This window comes from Macaca nemestrina, chromosome 12 (genome assembly GCF_043159975.1).
Source record: "Macaca nemestrina isolate mMacNem1 chromosome 12, mMacNem.hap1, whole genome shotgun sequence".
NCBI lineage: Eukaryota > Metazoa > Chordata > Mammalia > Primates > Cercopithecidae > Macaca > Macaca nemestrina.
This window is the reverse complement of record NC_092136.1, coordinates 103,062,642-103,088,239: the sequence shown is the minus strand read 5'-3', so window position 1 is coordinate 103,088,239 and position 25,598 is coordinate 103,062,642. Positions and strand designations below refer to the sequence as shown.

At 35.1% G+C, this 25,598-nt stretch overlaps 1 protein-coding gene across 4 annotated transcripts in view; it reads right to left on the bottom strand.

The window, feature by feature from the left end:
* LOC105493700 (dynein cytoplasmic 2 heavy chain 1) overlaps nt 1-24,213 on the bottom strand; it is a 361,100-nt gene extending 336,887 nt beyond the window's left edge. For 2 of the 4 annotated variants that reach the window (XR_011611022.1, XM_071075514.1), the window contains exons 1-14: nt 23,869-24,189; nt 19,933-20,103; nt 19,403-19,538; nt 18,353-18,471; nt 16,930-17,074; nt 15,944-16,176; nt 13,222-13,356; nt 13,001-13,114; nt 12,773-12,884; nt 12,313-12,437; nt 10,821-10,996; nt 8,325-8,520; nt 4,916-5,011; nt 159-311 (exon numbers count right to left, since the gene is read on the bottom strand). Coding sequence is in view for 3 of the 4 variants with exons in the window: in XM_071075514.1 (XP_070931615.1) it covers nt 159-311; nt 4,916-5,011; nt 8,325-8,520; nt 10,821-10,996; nt 12,313-12,437; nt 12,773-12,884; nt 13,001-13,114; nt 13,222-13,356; nt 15,944-16,176; nt 16,930-17,074; nt 18,353-18,471; nt 19,403-19,538; nt 19,933-20,103; nt 23,869-24,063 (2,106 nt within the window). In the remaining variant the exon portion in view is untranslated. Of the gene's footprint in view, nt 1-158; nt 312-4,915; nt 5,012-8,324; nt 8,521-10,820; nt 10,997-12,312; nt 12,438-12,772; nt 12,885-13,000; nt 13,115-13,221; nt 13,357-15,943; nt 16,177-16,929; nt 17,075-18,352; nt 18,472-19,402; nt 19,539-19,932; nt 20,104-23,868 lie in introns of all 4 variants that reach the window. The other 2 variants (XM_011761557.3, XM_011761558.3) reach the window with 1 other exon arrangement.
* Nucleotides 24,214-25,598: the final 1,385 nt, after the last annotated feature.

Sequence of the window (25,598 nt, the reverse complement as noted above, 5' to 3'; positions counted from 1 at the left end):
AACAGGGAATTTGGGCAAAGGGGAATTGTGATTTCTCTGTACTATTTTTGCAACTTTAAGTCTCCAATTATTCCAAAATAAGTTTTTAAAAATTGTATCTTAATGACTTTTTAAATAATATCATTCATAGTTTATTCAAATTTATAAACAAAATATACCTTTTCACAAAACGTAGTGTGCCATTTTCTCAGTTTTCTATTTTCAGTGGCAAGCCGTTCAGCAGCGTTTTGGAGTTTTTGGATATAGCCTTCTAATTCTTTAGGATTATCCCAAGTAATCTGTGATTTCCCTCCACTTCCTGTTTTTGAATTCTATGGTACAATAAATAACCTTTAGTATGCATATGTATTTCTTTTTTCCAAAAGTTTCAATATTCTATGTCAAAAGTTCAATTATCCCCAACTCTGACCTGCAATAAAGAAAGCACATAATAATTTTCCATTTTATAAATGATAAGACAGTGGCAAAGATTGAGTAGCCCATTTCTTCCAGCTTCTCCCTTTTACAACTGAAAAGCCCTAGACATAACACAACAAACACGCATAGGGTGACGGAAAGGAAGAATGAAGAAGGCAGACAACCTAGAAACCTCAGGAATTAAGGCACGACAAACCTGGGTTTCCTTATTATCTCCTATACATCCAGGACAGGGCACTGGAGAAGCTTCCAATCTTGAACCACTGACAGGCACAGACTAAAAAAAGCTCCAGGAGAAGCCTATACAGGGGTAGGAAAACAGGAGCCTAACAATAGAAAATGTTTTTAGCAATACACATCCTATTACAGTTTAACACCAAAGAGAAAATCACCCCTTTCTACCATTTCAGTAGGACTAAGTAGAAAGTTGATCTTCCATCACCTACTTGGCAAAAGCAGGCAGTGCTCCAATCCCCTTGCCAAGGTAATATTCATGAGGCTGAACAAGGAGTTGAGCTCCCACCCCCACTCACAGCAACAGAAAGGTGTGAATCTGCCCTCCACTCCTCGACTCCTCCTCCCTAAAGTCAACAGGGCCCAGAAGGGAGCTGAGCTTAAACCCCAGCTTGGAGGCAAGAAGGTGCCTCCAAGTTGGTGCCTTGTAAAGTAAAATGGAGCACTAAACTTCCATTCCACTCATCTGCAATGAATCAGTGTACAAATGCTCCACTTTGATACTGTAGGGCCCAGCAGGAAACTCAACACACGCACACACCCAAGCCTCTCAGCAAAGAGACTGCTTTCTAAAATATAAAAATTAAATATTATACAGTGCATCATAATATCCAAAATGACCAGAATATAAGGGAAAATCACCTGTGTTACCAAGAGCTAAAAAAAATCAGAACTTGAATGAGAAAACATAACAGATGTGAACCCTGAAATGAATCTGATATAAGAATTATCTGACAAGGATTTTAAGGCAGCCATCATAAAAATGCTTCAACAGGCAGTTACAAATTCTCTTGAAACTACTGAAAAACAGAAAATCTCAAGAAAAAAATAGAATTATAAAAAAAAACTAGATGGAATATATAGAACTGAAAAATACAATAACAGAAATGTAAAACTGGCTGGATGGGCTCAATAGCAGTGTGGAGATGTCAGAGGATATAATCAGTACATTTGAGAACGAATCAATAGAATTTACCTAATTTGAACAACAAAGAGAAAATAAAGGGAAAAATGAACAGAGGCTCTGAGAAAAAAGAGCTAATATATATATTAGCTTCCAAGGATTTTATATATATACATACATGCTTTCTAAGCAGTATATGTGTATATATATACATGCTTCCTAAAAGGAAGAAGAGAGAAAAACTGAGAAAAACAATACATTCAAAAGACAGTAACTGAAAACCTAACAAATTTGGCAAAAGACGTAAACCTACAGATTCAAGAAGCTGAGTAAACTCCAAATAGGATAAACTTAAAAAAGGATTCTGTGCTTTCCTAGACAATAATTAAACTTCTGAAAACTAAAGACAAAAGTTCTTTGAAAACTTGAAAGGAGCCAAAGAGAAACAATGCATTAGTCAGAAAGGAATACAGATTCGAATGACAATAGTTTGTCAGCTGAAATCACAGATGCCAGCAGGAAGTGGAAAATGTTTAAAGTGCTAAAAAAAAAAAAAAAGTCAAATATGCATTTTATATCTAGTTAAAATACCCTTCAGGAATGGGTGAAAAGGAAAACAGGAAAACATTATCAGACAAAGGAAAGATAAGCAAATTTGTCACTAGCACACCTAATCCTAAACCATGGCTAAAGGAAGTTAGTTCTTTAAAGAAAGAAAAAATACCAAAAGGAGCACAGAACTTCAGAAAAAAAAAAGAATATTGGGATAAGTAAAAAATATAACTATACAATAAGCTATCCTTTTTGTCACGAGTTTCTTAAATCATATTTGATGACTGGGGGAAAAATTATAACACCATCTGATGTGGTTTCAATGTATATAGGGAAAATATTTAAGACAAATATATCAAAGTAGAGAGAGTGAAGAAATCTATATAGAAGAAAAGTTTCTATACTTCACTTGAAGTGGTCAATGAAGGCATAGTAAGTCTCTGGATTATAGGAGATGCTCAATAAATAGTTGATGAATTAAAAAGTATTTACTGAGTAATTACTATATACCACTTACTGTTCTATCGCTTGAAAATATGAAAATAAATAAATTACAGTCTAATTTTCTACAATATAGTAAGTAGACAGCGCATCATACAGAACCTTAATGTTCTCTCTACACCTATCCTAGTTTTATAAGCACTACTGTGTCTCATTTAACATGTTAAATATAATTATTTACTTCTCACAACACAATTTTGCAAAATAAGTTTCCTCCTCAGAAATATCACAGACGTTATTTTAAACAAATTTATTAGAAGAAAAAGTTGTAAGGGCTTACAACTAAAATGATCTACACATTAGGGGAAAAAAGGTAAAAAATAATAAAGTGTGATTCCATTTCCAAAACTATGCATACTTTTTAAAAATATGAATACATTTTCAAAAATATGCATAGAAAAATATTTGAAAGGATATACACCAGACTTTTTTAAACAGTCATTTCTTGATGGTATGATTATATGACATTTTTTTATTTTTGTTTACCTATGTTTTTAAACTTTGCATTATAAATTCATGTTAATCTCTGCCAACAATAAAAAAAGTGCTTTTAATAACATCTATAATATGAATAATATAAATTCTAGAATTATTAAGCTTCAGAACCAGTGTGCAGAAAAGAGTTAACATAGCAGGTCTGACTACCATCCTTCAAAAGACCTGCTTAAAAGAATCCCCTTAGCTGGCATTTGGGAACTTAGATTTCAGAAGCGTTCCTACCACTCTAACTGATAAGAGTGGCTCACTGTACCTGAATAATATGGTTTATGCTGAATATTTGCTTTCCTTCTGGGAGTTTGGAATTTCAGTGCATACTAGACAGAAAGTGTCTACGGGACCACCCCTGATAAAAACCTAGGTTTTGAGTCTCTAATGATCTTCTCCAGTAACACAAGATTTCACAGGTGTTGCAATTTGTGGCTGCAAAAAATAAGTACACCCTGTGTGACTCCACTGGGAGAGGACTCTTAGAAGTCTGTACCTGTTTTCTTGGGACTTCACCCCATCATGCACCTCTCTCTTTGCTAATTTTGCTTTGTATGCATTCACCGTAATAAATACTGCTATGAGTATGACCATACACTGAGTCCTGTGGATCCTCCAAGCAAATAAAAGAACCTGGGCTGGTCCTGTGTACCCTGACACAACTAGTTATCCACTTTCAAACAGAAAAAAAAAATGGCATATACCTCTTCTGCCTATTTTTGTCAAACATTTCATGTCTATGAAGACTAAAAATACAGACTTCAAAAAATTAGTGGTCACATAGTAATATTCAGTTTAAACACTATTATAGATTTTCCTAATTTCTTTTCTTTTTTTTTTTTTTGTTTTTTTTTTTGTTTTTTTTTTTGTTTTTTTTTTTAGACGGAGTCACTCTGTCTCCCAGGCTGGAGTGTAGTCGTGCGATCTCGACCCACTGCAACCTCTACCTCCTGGGTTCAAGCAATTCTCCTGCCTCAGCCTCCCGAATAGCTGGGATTACAGGCACCCACCACCATGCCTGGCTAATTTTTTTATCTTTTTAGTTGAGACGGGTTTCACCATGTTGGCCAGGCTGGTCTCAAACCCCTGACCTCAGGTGATCCACCCGCCTCAGCCTCCCGAATAGCTGGGATTACAGGCACCCACCACCACGCCTGGCTAATTTTTTTATATTTTTAGTTGAGATGGGTTTTACCATGTTGGCCAGGCTGGTCTCAAACCCCTGACCTCAGGTGATCCGCCTACCTCAGCCTCCCAAATAGCTGGGTTACAGGCACCCACCACCACGCCTTGCTAATTTTTTTGTATTTTTAGTTGAGATGGGGTTTCACCATGTTGTTTTTACTCAAACCCCTAACCTCAGGTGATCCACCCACCTTGGCCTCCCAAAGTTCTTGGATCACAGGTGTCAGTCACTGCGCCCAGCCTCCTAATTTCTTATATATAGACATTTAAATAACCACAAATAAAAAGCAAGTAAGTCTTACATTACAAAATTGGGAGATGGTAGAAAAGGTCTAAGGAACCTTGTGTATAAGGACCTCAAACTTCAGAGAATAAATGAATATAACATCATGCAAATAATATTCTATCTATATCAATGCAATTGATCAAAATCAGTACCAAAATATATTAAATATTCTAACCGCTTCAATGTACAGTTGGAGAAAAAGTTTTACTTGTTAAGAGTGAAGGAAGTCCCTGGAAGCAAAACAAAATCTAGATCATTTGCTATGTTAAGCTGAAGGGAACACCAGAAAATTAAGAATTAAACACTTCACATGTAAAATCTAATTATAATAAAATCAAAATTTCATTTACCTTAATTATCTGTTCAAATGCTAAGGCAGATTGTAACATCATCGGCCTCTGACTTTGAATCATTTGTTGATCAATAGAATTATAAAAATGTGCCACCTATAAAGTAAAAGTTCAATTCGTAATAATTAATAACTTCATTTTTAATTTTTCTTGATTTTTAATTGTTTGAATGAAAATATTAACTTTTCTCAATCCTAAAATTTAAACAGAAAATAGGTTTTTCATTTACAATAGGGCATTTGTTCATATATTAATATACACAATCAACAAGTAAGTGTTGAGTTCCTACAATCTGCCAATCATGTCCTGAGGTCTGATTAAACATAGATTACAAAATGTTATCCCTGGAATCAAGAAGTTCATAATCTCATAGGAAAGAAGGAACTCAGTGAAGCATGTTAAGTGCTAAAAAACTAAATTCTTAATTCCTGCACTTCTCCAAATCCGCTCCTTCTTTTTTCAGTATATGCCACAATAATTTATTCACGTCTCAGACCAAAAATTCTTCGAGATGTCCTTAATGCTTCTCTCATATTCCACATCAGCAAAAGCCTATTGCCTATACTCTCAAAATATATCTTGAATCCAACCACTTTCCCCAACCCCCATCAATTGCATCCCAATCCACACACTCCCATCTCTCGGCAAGACCAGCGCAACAGACTTCCTAACTGGTCTCTCTGCTTCCAATCATGGCCTCTTATAGTCTATTTAAAGCAGCCAGAGTGGTCTTTTTTAAACATATATCATACCTCTTGCCTACACAAAACCTAATGACTTCCCAATACGCTTGAGAATAAAACCCCAAAATCCCAAAACTATCACCTAAAAACTTTCCAATTGTTTCCCAATATACTAAAGAATGAGCCAAACTGGCCTCTTTACTATTATTCTCACCTAACAAGTGAGGCTTCCTTCTAGAATTCTACATCTGCCATTCCCTCTCCCTGGAATAGTCTTCCTCTAGACATTTGCATGGTTCTTTTGCCTACTTTATGTCATGTCTCTTCTCAAACATTCTCTCTCCATCAAGGCATACCTAACCTGACCAGTCAGTATAAAATAGCAGTCTTTGTCACAATATCTTCATTGTTTTATTCTTCTTCAAAGCATTTATCACTATCACTGCCTAACATTGCATTATATATTTAGGTGTTTGTTATCTGTCTCTCCTACTGGAATGACAGCTCTAAGAACAGAGCCAAGCAAACAGCAAGCACTCAATAAACGCTTGTTGAATTAATCAATAAATAGAGATCCTACAAAGAACAGTGGTGGACAAAGAAGGACACTGTCAACTGCGTTGGTGGAAAAAGGAGAGGTTCAAGGAATAAGATCAAGTGGACACCCTGGGCATTTAAGTCTAAGGCGTTCAAGGAGACTGTTAATTTTTATGTCCCCAGCACCTCACAAAATTCTTGGCACATAGTAGATGCTTAAAAAATATGTCTTAACTAATTTTATAGAGATCCTCTTCTTTCCACTAATACATATAAAAATATACTTTATTTGGTGGGGAAAACCCACTCTACTTATTCTGTACCACAAAAATAGGCCCAGAAAAAGTACAATCAGGAAAACAAGAAGCAATAGAATAGTATATATTCTATTACAATCTGGCCATACTGCTATCTATCCAACATTCTACTTTATACACCCTATTCCAGCTAAATATCTGCTCAGAAATAAAGGAATATATAAATAGATTTTCCCAGGTGTTCTTCCAGGGTAAGTACAAATACCTATTACCATTCATTTTTTGAGCTCGTATTGTGTAAGACTAAATACTTACCGTATTAAAGTAAGTAAACCTCTCTGCTTTTAAGGAGCCGCTCCGACTGAAATGATCACCCAATCCTCTGTGTACTTGAGAAAAATGTATGTACACTCTTCCAGACTCACATCAATCATTCCTCTGAAAAGACTTACCTGCTACTACTTCTATCCCTACATAGGAAAAGAATTGAAACTCCCTGCCTCTATGCTTTCACAAGACTTCCTGAACATCTGTAATATAGTACTTATAATACATTAAATATTGATCTACTTGTCCATCACTATATTGAAATGAAACAAATATGGGCTCTAGAGTCAGAGAAACTTGATATCAAATCCCAGCTTCATAACTTACTCTCTATGTGGCACTGGGAAAACTTTGTTAAACATCTGATCCCCAATTAGATCAGTGGTACAATGGGGAATTAACTAAAAATAACATAATTAAAGCATCTACCACAAGGCCTGATATTTAATGAGCACTCGATGTTTAGTTTGCTCTCTCCCACTAGACCAGTGATTCTCAACCAAAGCAGAGTATACCTCAGGGGAACATTTGGCAATGTTAAGAGATATTTTTGATTGGCAGCACTAAGCAGATGCTATTGGATATACTAGGTGCAGGACAAGAATGCCAATAAAAAGCATACAAAGCAAAGCACAGCCCCCTAAAAAAAGAATTGATCCAAACTATCAAAAGTAAAGAGGCTAAGAAATTCCGTGCCTGACTATGACAGTAATGTATTCATTTTTGTATCCTCACTACACTATGCATGACAGGGTAGATCCTCAATGAATCTTTGTTGAGTAAAAGAATAAATGAAAGACCAAACATACAAGATACTGTTCCTGCCATCTAAAATACAATAATAAAGTCAAAGAAAACATGAAAAAAAATCAGATACAATATGAGAAGTATTATAATAGTAATTTTCACACTGCCCAAAGAATAAAAATCAACTAAAGAAAGACACAACAGAGAAAGTGACTTGTGAATTGGAAATTAAACAATCACACTGAGTTTTCCAATCAGAGAACAGATTTAAATGCATGGAGATATGTTCAGATAAAAGCAAAGGTTTATATTACTGAAGCATAGGGTACAGTATGACAGGGAAGTGCATAGGTAGTGAAGGCCAAAACCAGTCAGTTTAGTAGGGTCATGATTAAGAAGGGCCTTGTATGCCATGTTATGGAGATACACCGTGAGCCGATAATAGTTGATTTTTAGGCAAGTGACATGATGGCGATGTCACTGAGAAAATGACTAGAAACAGAAACCATTCATCAACCTGATAATTCTTTATGACTCTGCCCCTAGAAGGCAGGCAGAGGACTCCTTAATTAGAAGGTCCTTTAAAACCTATGCAAGTAACATGAAACAAAAGAAGGAAGACTAACATACTATTTTTCAAATGCTTTTTAGAGTTAAAAGCAATAAACAATAACAATTTAATAAATTCCTTATAGGTTACAAAGCAAGTTTTGTAACAGACTCATTTAGTAAACCATAATTTCACAGCTGGCAGTGCTATTCTATTAGCCTTTAAAAAAAAAAAAAAGACTTTAGCATATTCCAGTCTAATGTAATGAACTCCAAATAGGTAGGTATTCAAAAAATATAATTTCATACTTGTTTAAGAATAATTGCTTGCTTGCAGAATTTCCGCGCAATGTTTGCAACTTGCTGTATTTTGGCAGGAATAACAAAGCCAAGTGCAGAGAGCTGACGAACTTCTCTCAGAAGAATCACCAGACGATCTGAATAATGCACTTTTAGTGATCCATCATTAGAATCCAATTCCATAATTCGACTACTAGCCTCAATACTACAAAACAAAATAAATAACCTGTTAAGTTTCATGTTCTCACTGTTTTGACTAATAAACACAATAGTTTTTACAACTTTTCTGTACATCTAATATTAGCTCAAAGTTAAAAAAAAATTTTATTATAGCTTTTAAGATGTGGGTTTTTTCTATACATTATTTCACAAGTCAGATTTTGGAAACAACTGCAATATCCAAAATATATCATCACATTAATATTTCAACCAAGCAGTTTTAAAGTAAGAAAAATCGATTTCTTAATGTTTCAGCTAAAACTCAAAATTGACATCATACCCATGATAAAGAAAAAATTTTGATTCATTTTCTAAAGATACCTTCGATTGTTTTAAAAAATCAGCATAACTTGTGTCTTTAGTACTTTTATTAAAAGATAAATAATATCAAAATTGTAGGAGTAGAGATATTAAAATGTTTCATTCTTCTACCCTTTGTTTCACTCTCTAGTAATTGTCCTTTTTGTGTGTTTCTTGTAAAGGCTATAATAGCAAATGTTACTTTGGGGAGCTCAAATCAGAATGGATTGCAAAAATGCTGAACTAAGTCCAGCAACAGGTATTATGCTTTCATCACCTTCCTTTAGGATTAGGTTTATATAATGCCTCTTTCTTTTTTTCTTTTCTTTTTTTTTTTTTTTTTTTTTGAGACAGGGTCTTGCTCCAACACCCAGTCTGGAATGCAGTAAAGCAATCATGGCTCACTACAGCCTTGAACTCCCTGAGCTCAAAGATTCCTCCCATCTCAGTCTCCTAAGTAACTGGGACAACAGGCAAGTCACCATGTTCAGCTAATTTTTTTTGTCTTTTGTAGAGACAGGATTTCGCCATGTTGCTCAGGCTGGCCTCAAACTGCTGGGTTTAAGTGATCCTCCCACCTCGGCCTCCCAAAGTACTGGGATTACACCCAGCCTCATTATTTCAAAACACCCTCACAATTAAGAAAAATTGCAGGTATTAGAAGGTAACCTACTCAAAAACAAAGAACAAAAGTATTCAGCTTATTTAATAGCATATAAAACAAAATATAATAAAAAGTAGAATACTTTAAAATGGCTTAAAATGATGATTTAGCCCAAATTTTCCTATATACACATAAAGCATGCCAGTAAACTATTATGGTGACTCTTTTTGCCTTTATTCAGGATTGATCTTCAAAGTTAGTTTGTATATACCAGCATTTCCCAAAATATTTCCAAAAACAGATTGATGATTCTATGGGACAACAAATAGGTCTAAAAAAGAAAAAACAAAGGCAGGAGGAGGGGGGTTTCAAAACCAAATGAGAAACACTGTGTGGAAGGAACAAAGTTAAACAAACTTATTAACAGCAGATCTCAGACCATTGGTATGCTACCATGCTAGTGGACCTCCGCTGAAGCTCTAATGATGAAGTATGCAAATTTTCCAAAATTAGCTGACTAAAGCACTGTGGTTTTTGTTTGTTTGTTTTTTGTTTTTCTTGTTTGGAGTATCTCTCATGTTTTAGGCTCAAAGTAGAAGGAGAAAGAACTAAATGGCATAAAATTATAATCATTTTGCCCTAACACCCTTCAGTTTCCTCTATTTTCTCTCCAGAGCCAGAATTCTAGACTTTAAAAGATTAATTATTCAATTTAAGAGGTACTATTTTTGGCCTAAGTATCCTTTGTAGCAGTATAGGGAAAATGAAAACTTCATTTATGGACAAAGTTACTTTTAAAAAGACATGACGAGTTTCTAAAAATAACCACAATAATATGCTGGAGACAGTGGACCTGAGGTACAAAGAAACTGACTTTTTTAAACTATCCATTTTAAATCCCCATTAGAATTAATAAGGTTAACTCATTAATACATTCAATATAGCTCAATAAATATTTACCAAAGCCTTATTATGTGGGGCACCATGAAGAAATACTCCCTGTCTCAAGGAGTTTAAAAATAATACAATTTTACAAAACTGCAACATTGTTTAAAGTGTATGTGTGTGTGTATAATATTAATGTAAAAAGGTAGAAAAACATATATAAATACCAATAACAAAAAAGCATGAGGGAAGGGCTAATTCTAAAATGGGAATCCCTAATTCTGGGGAACAGACAAGAGAAACAAGAGGGAGGCAGTTAACTAAATTATCAAAGTTTCCAGCCTTAATGAATTAAAAGTTGATGATCCAAAACAAAAAAAAAGATTAGAAGAGGAGTAGCAAGTTTGGAAAAAGGAAAAAGATAATTAATTCCATCTGGGTATTTGAATTAATAACATATGGTTTTGGATTTTACAGTTTAATACATCTATACTTACCACAAACCAGATCTGGAATCAGATAAACCTGATTGAATATCCCTGGACCAATCATCAAACTGTTCTTGTTCATATAGTTTAAGCTGGTCTAAGAGATCTTCAGCATTTCGATGGAAACATCGAAATCCTGACAAGTCAGATAAAAGAGCCTCTGCAATCTTGATAGTATCATCGACCTTAAAAAGTCAGATTACAAAGATGTGTGCATTATTTAAATTCCAAAAAATTAGCATAAAGTAAGGAGTCCCCTTCTCTGATTTGTGATTCAGAAATTATTTCCCTTTTCATCTACAAATAGTGAAACAGAAGATTTACCAAAGAATATAAAAATATCAACCCCTACTTTGCTTCTGAATTACACAGCCGCAGAACAGCAAACACAACAGGATAACCCATACAAGGCATAACTCCAAGAATAAAATGGAGGGTAAAGGGAAAGTCAGCCCTCAAAATATCTGTGCCCCAGTGATTTTTCAGAGGAAACTCTGGGAACTTCAGCATTACTCCTAAACATGTTCAGTAATAATTTCAGCCCTTAGCAACATGCTCCGATTAACAGCTCAAATGGTAATTAGGCCAATGGGAATGTCAATTAAGAGACATAAATGCCTTTCCTCCACAACTGTACGGAGAACATTACAGCACCCTGGAAAACTGACTGACAGAATCATTAGGCAGAATATATCAGAAAATAAAACATCAAAAATACAAACCTGAATAAGCAGAAATGTCGAATATGCTGGCTTTTGTAATATTCCATGAGGTCTTGCTCTTACTCACAGACTATAATCAATTAACATTTATTGTACCAGTCTAATGCAAGACACTGGACCACATACTAGTTAGTAAGTCCATAAGAGTCTTAGGTCAATTTTAATAGTATTAAAATAATAATCGTTTAAATCTATAAATTGCTGTCACTACCTTAGACCATACCTTTTACCTTTCCTTTAACTTCCTTTCAACCTAAAGTTACATAAACATACTTGCAGGTAAGACTTTGCAACTACTAAAATTTTACAATAATTTTTTTTTTTGAGATAGCATCTCTTTCTGTCATCCACCATGGAGTGCTGTGGCACAATTATGGCTCACTGCAGCCTCAATATCCCAGGCTCAGGTGATCCTCCCACCTCAGTCTCCTGAGTAGCTGGGACTACAGACGGGCACCACCACATCCAGCTCATTTTTGTAAACAATGATTTTTCTTTTTTTTACTCAGTGTAAAGGATGCTTTCCTCCTGAATACAGGTATTTCTTTGGAACAACTGCAATTGGAATAAATGATGTACTATCTCTACGGAAAAAAGGAATAGAACCATTAAAACTTCTCTGCATACCTGTTCAGTGTTCGGCATTTTGTATGAAAATTAGATGGCTGTGCCGAGGAAAACAGAGAATATATTTACTACAACTCTAGAGTACCTTCTACATGCCTTAATTTAGCAGATTTTATAATTAGTACTCTTCATATTTTTATTAAAATAAATACCTTCAATTCCAACTGGCGAACCCAAACTATATTGTTGACAACTTCTGAAAGATTTTTGCCAGAAAGTGGTCCAGATGCATCACCAGGAATTCCTCGGCACCGAGTCTCAAAGTCTGATCGAAAATCTATAAAATTTAAATCAAATAAATGATTACAAAGAATTATCAAAGATTTCCTAAATAACTTCCATGTACCAAGCACTATGTCAAATGCTATAGATAGAAAAATAATGAGTTGGTCCTTACCCCCCAAGGACTGCACCACGTATCAAATGAAACAGAGAAAGATAATAACTTGTTAATGCAAAAAAACTGTCATTTATAACAGAATAAGTAAATTAATCTTCCACATGAAAATGTCAGAAAAATGTATCTTTAATCCTAAATGGTATGCAACAAAGAAAAAAGTAATACACAAAATTATTCTCTCAAGCAAACACTATAATCTTATAAACTTTTACCTTTAATTGAGTCCACAAGTCTTGCCAGTAAAGTTTCTCTTTCTAATATCAATTCTTTGCTTATAGTTGGACGCTTTACCAACTCTTTATATTTCAAGAATGCTTGAAGAAGCTAATATAAAATAAAATAAGTATACATTCAACCTAACAGATCAACTCAGTAAATATATATATATATCCTAAATAGCTTAAGAGAAATATTAAAAGTGAAATATCTCAATGTTTTACCTGCTGTGGACTGTCTTGAATTTCTGAAATATAACTTTTCAATTTTCCTGCTATTTTTTGTTCCGCAGGTGCAATAATCTTTTCATATTGAGACACTGCAGCTTTCCACAAGGGCTACACACATTAACAACATTGTTAGACTTTAGTATTTTTTAAATCTGTCTTTAAAAAGAACAACATATTCAGTAAACTATATAGACATAAACAAATATATATACAACCTCAGTATATGGATTATATTGCACAGGATTTAGGCCAGTAAAAGGTTCAAATACTCGAGTGAGGCATATGATTTTCTCTTCACTGGAAGGTAAAAAATAGAGAAGCTTCTCATGAATTGTTCTAACAGCCAAGACCTAAAACAAAGTATTAAAAAAAACAGAATTTATTTAAATCAAACCATTTGCATAAATAGGTCTAAAATCTAGATATATTGGGCAAGAATTTCTCTAAATTAGGTTCACTAAAAAAAATAAATAAAATAAAACTGAAACTCTAATCCAGAGAACTGACAGGTGACAACAACAAAGTGATGCTCAAAAACATAACTGTTTCATCACACTAACATTAATAAGTGTGCTCAAATCTCATGAATATATATAAGACCTAAATATTTTAAACTATGTTTAAAGTTTAACACAGTTTAAAAAACTGTTTAAACCATATTTACAGCTCATTTAAGTAAATTTTTAGAGCCTACCCTTAATATAGTAATAACTTCTGATTTTCATTATTCTGCATTAAATTGCACTTCTAATAATGAAATGACATGTTAACAGCCCTATTTTTTATTATTTACAAACAGCTGGGAAACACATACTGTATTTTGAGCTAAAAATTTCCACCAACAATCAAAAGGTAATCAAAAAGGTTAAGTGAAAACAATTCCTTCTATTTGAGTTGTAAATCTCAGTATAAACTCATGATTTATTTTTCTCTTGCTAAAAATTTACCTATTAGCAGTTTTGTCTACTGAGAATGCCTAACAGCATTGATAACTAAGTAACAGCACTTCCCCTACAGATTGTTGTTAAATATCCCCAAAAAAGAATCAGGCTCCTTGAAAAAAATTACTAATTCCAGGTATGAGATATAAAATGTACAACATGGGCTGGACTGGAACACTTTTGGGGGCTTGAAAGCTATCAGAGAAATACTGAAGTTGGCCAGGTGTGGTGGCTCACGCCTGTAATCACAGCACTTTGAGAGGCCGAGGTGGGCGGATGACCTGAGGTCAGGAGTTCAAGACCAGCCTGGCCAACATGGCGAAACTCCATCTCTACTAAAAATACAAAAATTAGCCAGGTGTGGTGGCATGCACCTGTAGTCCCAGCTACTCAGGAGGCTGAGACAGGAGAACTGCTTGATCCTGGGAGGCAGAGATTGCAGTGAGCCAAGATCACCTCATTGTACTCTAACCTGGGCAACATAGCAGACTCCATCTCAAAAAAAATGGAAAGAAAGAAACACTGAAGTCATGTCAAAATGGCATAAGAGGCAACTTGAAGGGGCACTCTCTGCCCAAAAACTGAACAATTTGAGTATAATAATAATAATAATAAGCAGAATGGACTGAAACACATAAAATAAAAAAATTCATGGGTTCATAATGACACTATCAAAAAACATTTCATTGGTTACCAATGGAACTTACTATGACACTAATCTACTTAATGTTCATTGTTCTAAAAAGTGATCAAAAGAAATAAGCAATTATCTATACTGCCATTTCTATGCAAACGATATTTCAAAGTAACTAAAAAGTTGAAGAAAAAATTCTTCTTATAGAAAAGTCATGACTAATAAAAGCAGAAAGAACACCAGAATGAGAAAATCACCATTTTGTAACTCTTCATGATTAATGACTGCTAAAAGCATTTTTTTAAAAGTTGGAAAGCATTATAATGAATTCATCAGACTGATCATACCTGAACCCTCACAGATCAAACTTCATGTCACTAAAAATGGGAAAACCTGATACCACATACATCCTGATATAGCAAGGTGAGAAACGCTATATGGCATAAAAGGGGGGAAACTTTTAAATTAAAAATGTCTCAGGAGACCTATCAACCAAATACAATGGGTGCACCTTGTTTGCAACCTCATTCAAGTAAACCAACTATTCACAAATTTCTGAGAAAATCAGGATAAATACATGCTGGCTAGATATAAAAACATACTAAGAAATTATTGTCATTTTGTTGGCTGTGATAATGGCATTGTGGTTATGTTTTAAGGGTGGAAGTATATAATATCTTTGCTTTAAAAATATTCCAGTAAAAAAAAAAGGTTAGGGGAAAGGCAGGGAAAAACAAAGATGAGACAAGAACTGAATAATGTCAATGACTATTAAAATTGAATGGTGGATACATGGACAGTCATTGTACTGTTTCACTTTTTAATACGTTTGAAATATTTCATCTTTAAAAAGTTTTTTTTTTTTTTTTTAAAGTCTCCAATAAAGAACTATAGTTGTTCTAAGCAAGGCAGGAATGGTCAGTTTTGCAATCTTTAAGTAATCTCATTTTGCCTTTCCCTGTAAGCTAAATATATGTTCTTTACTGAAAGTCATAACTTGTGTAAATTAAGCAATTGTTTCAAATATTTCCACTGAATACCACTTAAAAAGTTGTCCCAACTTAAAAACAATTGCAATAGCCAAAAGATGCCCTGAAAGCTTCCATACATGGTCAAGTGGGCTGATTATCTTTTTACAATAAAGAACAAAATATAAGCTCACAACTATCAAGTTGACCAGTCTCATACCAAATAAAAAGAAAGGATGTGGAAATTGGCCCCAACAAGAACTTTAATTCCTATTCTCTCACAAGACTAATTTCCAGCAGATGTATAGGGCTTATTGATTATAAAATACATGTACAAATAAGTACAGACATACTTTACATTTAAAGACAAAGATCTAGATAATCAAAGTGATACCTCTTCAAGGCGTTTGCCAAGTTTGTCAAGTGTTTCTGGAAAATATTTTTCATTTTTCCACGGATGAGGAACATAGCGCTGCCACACCTGACCTGTTAGATGATTACAGACTATCACCCACTGTTCACAAATTGAAATACCAGCTTTCAGACTTTCTTTCACAAGATAATAAGGATCTTCCCATAGGTTCAAAGTTCCCAACTTTTTCTGAACAAACCTTCCAAATGAACCACCTAATAAAACAGAAAGCAAAGAGTTTAATGGAAATAAATGTATTTTTACAGAATAATTATAAAATACATGCTTATGACAATATTTTAAAAATATACAAATTAACAAACTAAGGATCTATGAAATATCACACGCACACCCTTAGACTACCACTCTCAGTCACAAATATTTTTAAAATCACACACACATATTGCTTTGCATTTTTGCATCTTTCAATTTTCAATATACCATTATACCTTTTAAGTATAGAAATATATATACAATTTCCTCAAGGCTGCAGAGCCTACTGTATGGATACTGCATTTTGTAAATAATCCTTAATTGCTATTTACTTCTGCTTACCACAAACAATGCTGCAATAAATATATTTGTACATATAACTTTATGTACTTATCTGATATTTCCTTATGAAAATAATGGCAAGGGTATTTTCGAGGTCAAAATATTTAATATTAACAAATAAGCCTATATACTTTATTTTTCAGTTTATTTCAAAGTAGCCTAAATATATGCATAGATACTAAAAATCTATATAAATTTGGTTATATTAATGGTTCAAAGAATTTGACACATGATTTATACTACCCAACTATATACAAATAGCTATTTAAATAATTCTACATTATTTGCTTTAAGACTTACTCTCAATTACAGTATTACATAAAGGAGCATTTTAAGTAAGGACTTAAATGACAAAGAGAAAACAAAATAAGACAGGTTTTCGAAATTCCAAAAGTTCATTTTTTTACTAGTACCTATGATGTCTAAGAGATGCAACATTCGTGACTCAGGATAATGATCATGTTCTGTTTGTCTCCACACATCATCTACAACATCCTGAGTAGTCTCCACCAAGTCGACAACTTCTAGTAAGGATAGACTGTCCAAGTTATAAAACTCCTAGAATAAAAATGCACTAATTTTTAAACATAATTATATTTGTACCTTGGGTAATATAATCAAAATGTTCCCAGGCCTTTTCAACTGCCACAAGTCTAACATTTGCCATATTATTTTCTCCTCCTTTTTCTAACAGCTGATAACTACTTCTATATGCAAATACCCTATAATTCCCCCCAAACATAAATGTCATGAAAAGACAAAATATAAAAATTATAAAAAGTCTACTCATTCATGTACATAATTGGCCTAATTTTCTTTAAATTTTGATTTTTTAAAAGTTACCCAATAAAGGTGATCTCAACTCCACATATGCACTACCCACTGTAGTTCACATGTCTTTATTCATTCATTATTAATTCACAATATTATGTTTAATCACACAACCACAGTCAAGATTTATCATGCTATTTTCATCACTGTTACCCAAAAAAGCTTAAAACCATTTAAAACACTCTATTAAAATATTATTGAAATAACAGTGGAAAGGAGAGGAAATTAATATATATTTGTTTTGATAAGAATAGACTTTTTATGTTCATACTTAAAATGGTTACTCAATTTCAATGTAGACACATAAAGGAATAATCAATTAAATAAGCATAAAACTAAGATTTTTTTATATTTCAGATTACTTCAAAATGCTAATTTGAACAAAGTGAACACCCATTCAAAAGAACATGTTACCTGTACATGGATAAACCCGTTATATTTGTTTTTCACCATGTACCTGCAGAAAAGTAATTTTGGGGTTTTTTTGCTTTTTGGGTTTTTTTGAGATGGAGTCTCACACTGTCCTCCAGGCTGGAGAGCAATGGCACAATCTCCGCTCACTGCAACCTCTACCTCCCAGGTTCAGGCGATTATCCTGCCTCAGCCTCCCGAGTAGCTGGGATTACAGGCGCTCACCACCACTCCCGGCTAATTTTTGTATTTTTAGTAGAGACGGGATTTCACTGTGTTGGCCAGGCTGGTCTCGAACTCCTGACCTCAAGTGATCCACCCACCTCAGCTTCCCAAAGTGCTGGGATTACAGGTGGGAGCTACCATACCCAGGCATAATTTCGTTATTGAGAAAAAGATTTTATAGAGATTAGAATTTAACTAAGTTTTGGATTTCTCAATTCATTTTACATATACAACTTAAACTTTTCTACATATAATCTATTTTGTTCACAATCATCAAGTAGATTTTAAAACAGAGGAGAGGCTGTAAAAATTGAATCCTAAAGTACTTTTATAAGAAGCCCAATATATAACCATGTATGAATCACATACTCTTGCAATTGTTTCAAATAATTCTTTAAAATAATTGGCTCTTTCTTTACTAATCTGTTTATTTCCACGGTGAGCTTGTTCTATCCAAAACTGGAATTCATCACTTGGTGTAAGGATACCTGTAAAAGTCAAGAGGGGGAAAAAAAATGGTATAGAATATCAGAGAAAAAAAAATGAATACAAAACAGCACAGCAGCAAAATATTTGAGTCATCTAACACATATGCTCCTAGCTGAGGTCAAACAGGTGACACTTCCTTATTGTTTCCTATTTCATACTATAAACAAGTGTCCTTCCTGCAGTCTACTTAGTGCCATATTTTTCAGATCTGTGTTCTTTTTGTTAGTGATTCAGTTTAAAATGGCCCCCAAAAAAAGTGCTAAATTGCTGTCTAGTGTTCCAAATCACAAGAAGGTTGTAATGTGCCTTACAGAAAAAATATATGTTAGTTAAGCTTCATTCAGGCGTGAGTTACAGTGCTGTTAGCCATGAAGTCAATGTTAATGAATCAACAATATATATGAATTAAAGTGTCTTTAAAGAGAAAAAAAAAAAAATAAGGTTATGTATTGATCAGTTGATGAGATGTTGTGACCAGGGGCTCAAAGGAATCTCACCCTGTACTGCTCCTAGAAACAAAGGTTCAATATTCACTAACTCAGTGTTTACAGTGACTTTATAGAACATAACTACTGCCTTGGCACTTTGGGAGGCCTAGTAGTGAGGATCCCTTGAGGCCAGCAGTTTGACACCAGCCTGGGCAACAGACCAAGACCCCATCTCTACAAGAACTAAAATAAAATTAGCCAGTGGATAGTGGTATGCACGTGTAATTCTAGCTACTCTGGAGGCTCAAGCTAGATTGCACATTATTAACAATTATATTTTCCTCTTCTCCACATCCACATAAATCTACTCTTTTTTTTTTAAACCAATGCTTAGAGAAATTCCAAAAGTATTTGAAGAAATCTATAAAGAAATATGTTCATTTACTAATGTACTAATGAGACAATCATTTTGTACTTTCTTTTATTAAGCTATGGTGAATACCTCGTGTGTCATCTTCCTTAAATTTCAATTTTGTTAAGTTAGTGTCTGATCTTCGTAGAACTATACCCAACCCAGCTTCTAGTTCACTCAAAAGATTCTGAAGTTTGGGATCAAAATTTCTGCTCCATTCCTGATCCTAAATAAAAACAGACAAGAGCAACCAAGATTGATCAAAATTTTGCTAATCAAATTGGCTTCCCAAAACACTGTCCAAAAACCCATTTTTCTTAAAGCCTGCCACTACCTCCACTTCATAAGAAGAATAAAAAGTCCTCTCAACAGTTAAAACTATGAAAAGCATCTAATGTAGAAATGTTAAGAGTTGATGTGGATTGCATTTTATACCTTTCTCCAATTTCTCTATTTTTTACCACAACTTACATTAAAATTTAAGTTTAAAAAAAGTTAGGAAATTTTAATTAAAATTGAAACACTAATAACATTAACAGTAAAAATAGATATTTATGTTTATATGAAAACATTTCTCCAAATACTTCAGTTAAAAAAAAAATGACAGCTACTTTTCTCACCTTTAACAACATTGGTGCGAATACTTGCCGTACTGCTTGGTAAAGAGAACTAATAGGGGACTCTAACATAGATGAAACAAGAATGTTATCATGTAGATTCTCATCAGTAATTACTTCAGGTCGCAGCTTGAAAAACACCAGCACTTTATCTTTGGTGTCACCAAACTCAATCTAAAGTGACAAATGATTTTTAATGTTATTGGCATAAAATTTAATATTTGAAAAAAATGTATACAAAGTTGTATCACTATAATTATACCTCTTGGAAAAAAATAGTTACTTTAAAAATAAATACATTAAAACCAATTTATCTCTTCTCTCCTTAAGAATACTTCAGTTTAAAAACCTATTCCCACTTACGTTCGATCATAAATTATTTATAAACATAAAACAATATATACATTATTGACAGCTAACTATTCCATTCCAGTCAGATTCCATTCCAGCAAGATTCCATTCCAGCCAGATTCCATTCCAGCCAGAATCAGTAATAGTACAGATGAAAGCTGTATGCTCCAGGTACACAATGAATAGTGTACTTCTCTAGTAACCCAGAAAGTCTATAACAAAATGTTAATTACCCCCTTACCTAGAAAAAGCATTTTAAAAGGTGCTTTTAAAAGTATACAGGCACTCAAAACTACCAAAATGAATTTAAGTTGTCTATCTCCTAAAATTAACTTTATCTTAACTGAAAATTTTTCCTTAAAGAATTAAGAGCATAAAACTTTTTTGTTAAATTGTCATATAGCTAGATTATTTTAAATCAGAACCAGGTGAACTCAATTGGAATTCATTACAGCAACCTTGTTTAAAATAGGTCAGTTCACAGTAATTAGTTCATTAGCTGAGAAGTATACTAGTCAAAGGAAGTTTTTGCATTTTACACACATTTTCAGTTATTCTCATTTCTTTCTGCAGGAAAAGAAGTCTACGAATTAAAAAGCTTTCAAACAAGGTCACTGCTGTGTATGAAGAACAGCTATGGGTCTCACGCCACTTTTTTCTATCCAAAAAAATTACATTTTTGACTGCTGGAAAGGAGCTGAAACTTTCTGTTACTGCTCAAACGCTTATAATATTTCATGACACACGGAAAGTATATGAAAATCCACGTCGGTGTCCATAAAGTTTTGTTAGAACACAGCCATTCCCATTCAATTACATGTATTATTACAAAGTTGATTACATGTCTGCTTTCACACTCAAAGGCCAAGTTGTAGCTGCAATGGAGCCCTTGTTGCCTGCAATATTATCTGACCCATTACAGAAAAAGTTTGCGAACCTCTGTCCTAAAGCATAAACCAGATCAAGCTCTCTCTTGCTTAAGATTACCAATAACTCCCTATTTCAATTTAAATGGTGTACAAGGTCCGAAATGATCAGCCTATGCCTTATTCTCCATTCTCATCTACCACAATGTTCCTTCATACCATAAACTTCAGCCACCACTCTGGATTTTTTTTTCTTGCCCCTCGAAACTAAGTTAAAACCCAGCTCAGGGCCTTGCTACTTACAGTTTCTTTAGCTTAGAACACTCTTCCCCCAGATTATGTCTGCCTGCAACTCATCATTCAAATCTCACTTCAAAGATAACTAATCCAGAGACGTATTATCTCCCACCCTATATATATCTGTAGTTCCCCACCCCACCCCATCACTACTATAACATTATTTTTATCTTAACGGCACTTATCAATACCCAAAATGATGTTACATATATCTGTAGCATGTGTTTAGCCTACCTTTGTCCATTCCAATGTTACTCCTTTAAGATACGGACTCTGTGTTCATGGTTTTGTCCCCAGTACTAGTAGGTAGTCAATAAATATTTGCTGACTTATTAACTTATTGAACCATGCTAACTATCAGGCATCTAAAGTACAACTGAAGACATAACAAAATATTTTCAAATATGACTAAACACCTGTAGCGATGTGTACAACTAAAAATAACAGATACATCGTTGGGCTGTACTAGTAATAGCTTTAACTTAAAAAAAAAAAAAGTTCTAACTTCAACTTTCAAATACCCAAGCTAAGATACAGTTTCACAAATCCAAACCCCTTTCCATCTTTCCTACTGCATTCTATCTGAACTTTCAGTGGCATTTATAAGAGTGTGTCCTGATTTTATCATTTGCTGAGTATATGTCATCCTAAGCCACTAGAGTGAGTCTGGCAAAGGCAGAAAGCAGGGGGCTCTACCCTGAATTACACTACCTATTGGAGCAAAAGAAAAGTTAACATTTAGATTGTAACTTTTGTCCCTTACTTTCCTCAGCCATAAAATAAGAATAAGAATAGTTCCTATCTTACAGTGTTGTTATGGATATTAAATGAACCAATACATATAAAGTACTTAGAACAGTGCTTGACAGAGTCTAAAGTGAAAATAAATGTTAGCTATGATTATCCATCCTTTTTATATCTTTGTAAACTCATCAAGCCTAGCAAAGTGCCTTGCATGTATTGAGTTCAAAGTAAATGTTTATTAAATATAATCGAATTAAACCTAAGAATAAAGATAGTGAATGGGCTGAATGATTCAATCATCGTATAAAAATGCCCTGAAGCCAGGCGCGGTGGCACACGCCTGTAATCCCAGCACTTTGGGAGGCCAAGGTGGGTGGATCACCTGAGGTCAGGAGTTCAAGACCAGCCTGACCTACATGGTGAAACCCAGTTTCTACTAAATACAAAAAATTAGCCGGGTGTGGTGGTGCATGCCCTGTAATCCCAGCTACTTGGGAGGCTGAGGCAGGAGAATCGCTTGAACCCGGGAGGCAGAGGTTGCAGTGAGCCGAGATTGCACCATTGCACTCCAGTCTGGGCAATAAGAGTGAAACTTCATCTTAAAAAAAAAAAAAAAAAAAAAGGGCACCGAATGTTTTTGCTGAGTGTCGAAAACTCTGCTAGACCTAGGGATAAGGGTGAACGCAAGAGGAAGAGGTTGAAAATATGTCTTTGTTTTATTAACTTAAATGTATTTACTGAGTCCCCTTTATTGTGCCAGGCAATTTTCTCCTGTGTTTTTCTTTTAGGTTTATATATATAAGCCCTGATTGCAAATGCAACCCATTTTTTAAGCAATCCTGCCAGTGGAGGGGGTTTTTAATAAATGTAATTAATAAATCAGTATATCACATGTTGTACACCAATAAAAAAATTCAAACTTTATTTTGAAATATATCATTTCGCAAAAATTTAAATTCCTAACTAATCTTTCCCTTGGGCAATGTTAAAAGCAGAGCCTGACCCAAAAAAGATAGACTAGAACTTGCCTCAAAAAAAACCTCAAAAGGGGGAGAGAGATAAAATAAAAATAACTAAGTAAATGTTTTCCTTTTAGTTATAACGTATCTGTAGTCTTTCTTCAAAAGTAGAATATAGGCCGGGCGCGGTGGCTCCTGCTTGTAATCCCAGCACTTTGGGAGGCCGAGGAGGGCGGATCACTTGAGGTCAGGAAATGGAGACCAGCCTGGCCAACGTGGTGAAACCCCCGTCTCTACTGAAAACACAAAAATTAGCCAGGCGTGGTGGCGCGCGCCTGCTACTTGGGAGGCTGAGGCACAAGAATCGCTTGAACCCAGGAGGCGGAGGATGCAGTGAGCAGAGATCGCGCCACTACACTCCAGCCTAAGCGACAGAGTAAGACTCCGTATAAAAATTTAAAATAAAATACAATCTAATTGCTTCTATTCAGATGTGTGGAAGGGAAACCTGCTTTGGTCAGGTAGGATGCAAAGCTTGGAAACTATATGCTTAAGCACGAGGCCAAAGCAGCTAAGCCAATAATGCAGGAGAAGTGGAGACAGCCTTGCGTTCCTGAAAAGGATCCGGTTGGTAAAGCTAGAGTGTGACCCGACATCCCTCTGGCTGGGCCTGGGGACTTGAAGAGCGGTCAGGGGTCAGGCAGGAGTGCAAGGAACCGTACCGTGTTGGAAAAGGAGATTCCGGCGTCGGATCGCTGCACCCTGAGGAGCATCTGGTTACCGTCATCCAAGAAGTTGTTGATTTCAAGACAGTTGCACAACAGTGGCTGATCCCAGAGTTCAGACATCAGCCCGAAGTAATTCTGGGTAGTAGTGAAGATGAAGAGCTTCCGAACGTCCGCAGTCCCGTTCGCCATGATTGGAAGGGGTGGAGGGAAGTTGGCGGTAGGGGGAAGGAAGAAGAAACCAGTCCGGAGGGAAGTGAAGGGAAGAGAGGAGCTTGGCTCAAACCCCTAGCCCGACCACGGGACCGCAGAGCTTCGCTGTTGCCAAGGGTAGTCGCTATGGCGACGGAGCGCTACGGCGGCGTAGCTGGCGGCGCGCGGTGGACGTTGCCTTCCCGGGGCACGCGCACGCAAAGCTCGCGGAGGCGATCGACCGCCTCGGAGCTCCTCAGCGGCTCCCTGCGGTCATCGATTGTAAAGGGTTCGGACAAGTTTGTGTTGGCTCTCAAATATGTCTTTTCTTCTTCTTACTGATTTCTTATCACGCATAACCAGAAGAGAGACATCTAGCCTTCAAGTACAGCAGGGTGATCTACATTTAGGAGAGCTGGATTCCAGTACTCCGTCTCCACGTGCACCTGGTAGCAAACCACACTGCCAGCGTCAAGGTACACATCTGTAAGAGGGGTAAATACTTTCTCACAACCAGGAGTGTAGTGCGGATTGTAAGAGATCAGTATTTAAAAATCGCTTTTTAGAGAGGCTTATAAAGAATATGAATTCAATACAATGTTAATTTACTTTCTCAATTGCCCTGTGTTCCTTTCTGTGCTGCTGCATTTCCCAACATTGTTTTTTCTCCTATTATTAATTTTAGAAAAATTTAACCAGCGATTTTTTCATTGCAATCATTACCCGAACACAACCATATTTGTAAAATAGCTAAAATGTACAATGATACTTTTATTTTATAACATAACAACCGCAACTAAATTCTGTGAAAATACGGGCATGAAAACAGTCTTTGTCATTTTCTACCCCATGGCATAAATATAAACTATTAAATTGCTGGTCATTCATCTGAACATTCGTCAAACACTCTCAATTCAGTAATTCTCTTCTAAAAATATTTACTACATGCTATTAGGTTGGTGCAAAAGTAATTGCGGTTTTTTGGCAAGAACTGTAATTACTTTTGCACCAGTCTAACACAATTTGCCAAGTACCGAACTAGGCCCTGGGGACACAGTTCCTGCCCTCAGGAAGTGTTTGCTGTAGTCATTCATCACCTCAGCACTGGTTTGGCCTAAGATCCTAGGGTACATAAACATATACAGATTTTTTGTTTGCACTTAATAATCATAACCTCCCCTTAAAACTATATTGTTTGAGAATTAGAAGGAGAGTCCTTTCATCTGCTGAGCAACTTAAGATTTTGGAGTGGGAACTTAAAAAAAGCTGAACTGCTCTAAATTATAAAAGGAAATGAATGTAAATTCTCATGAAATATCCAAACGGTGGGAGATAGGAGTCTGGCCACTGGATGGGAAAACATCCAAACAGTGATATGGAATGCTGACCACTGGGTGGGGAAAAAAATCCTAACAGGAACCCAAGATGACTGTGTAGCTAATAAAAAGATTTTGAAAGCCAAAGTGACCACAATGGTTACAGAGTTTCTTGCTCTGCAATGGGCATTATCACTCTTACCAAGGTCTTCAGGAAAG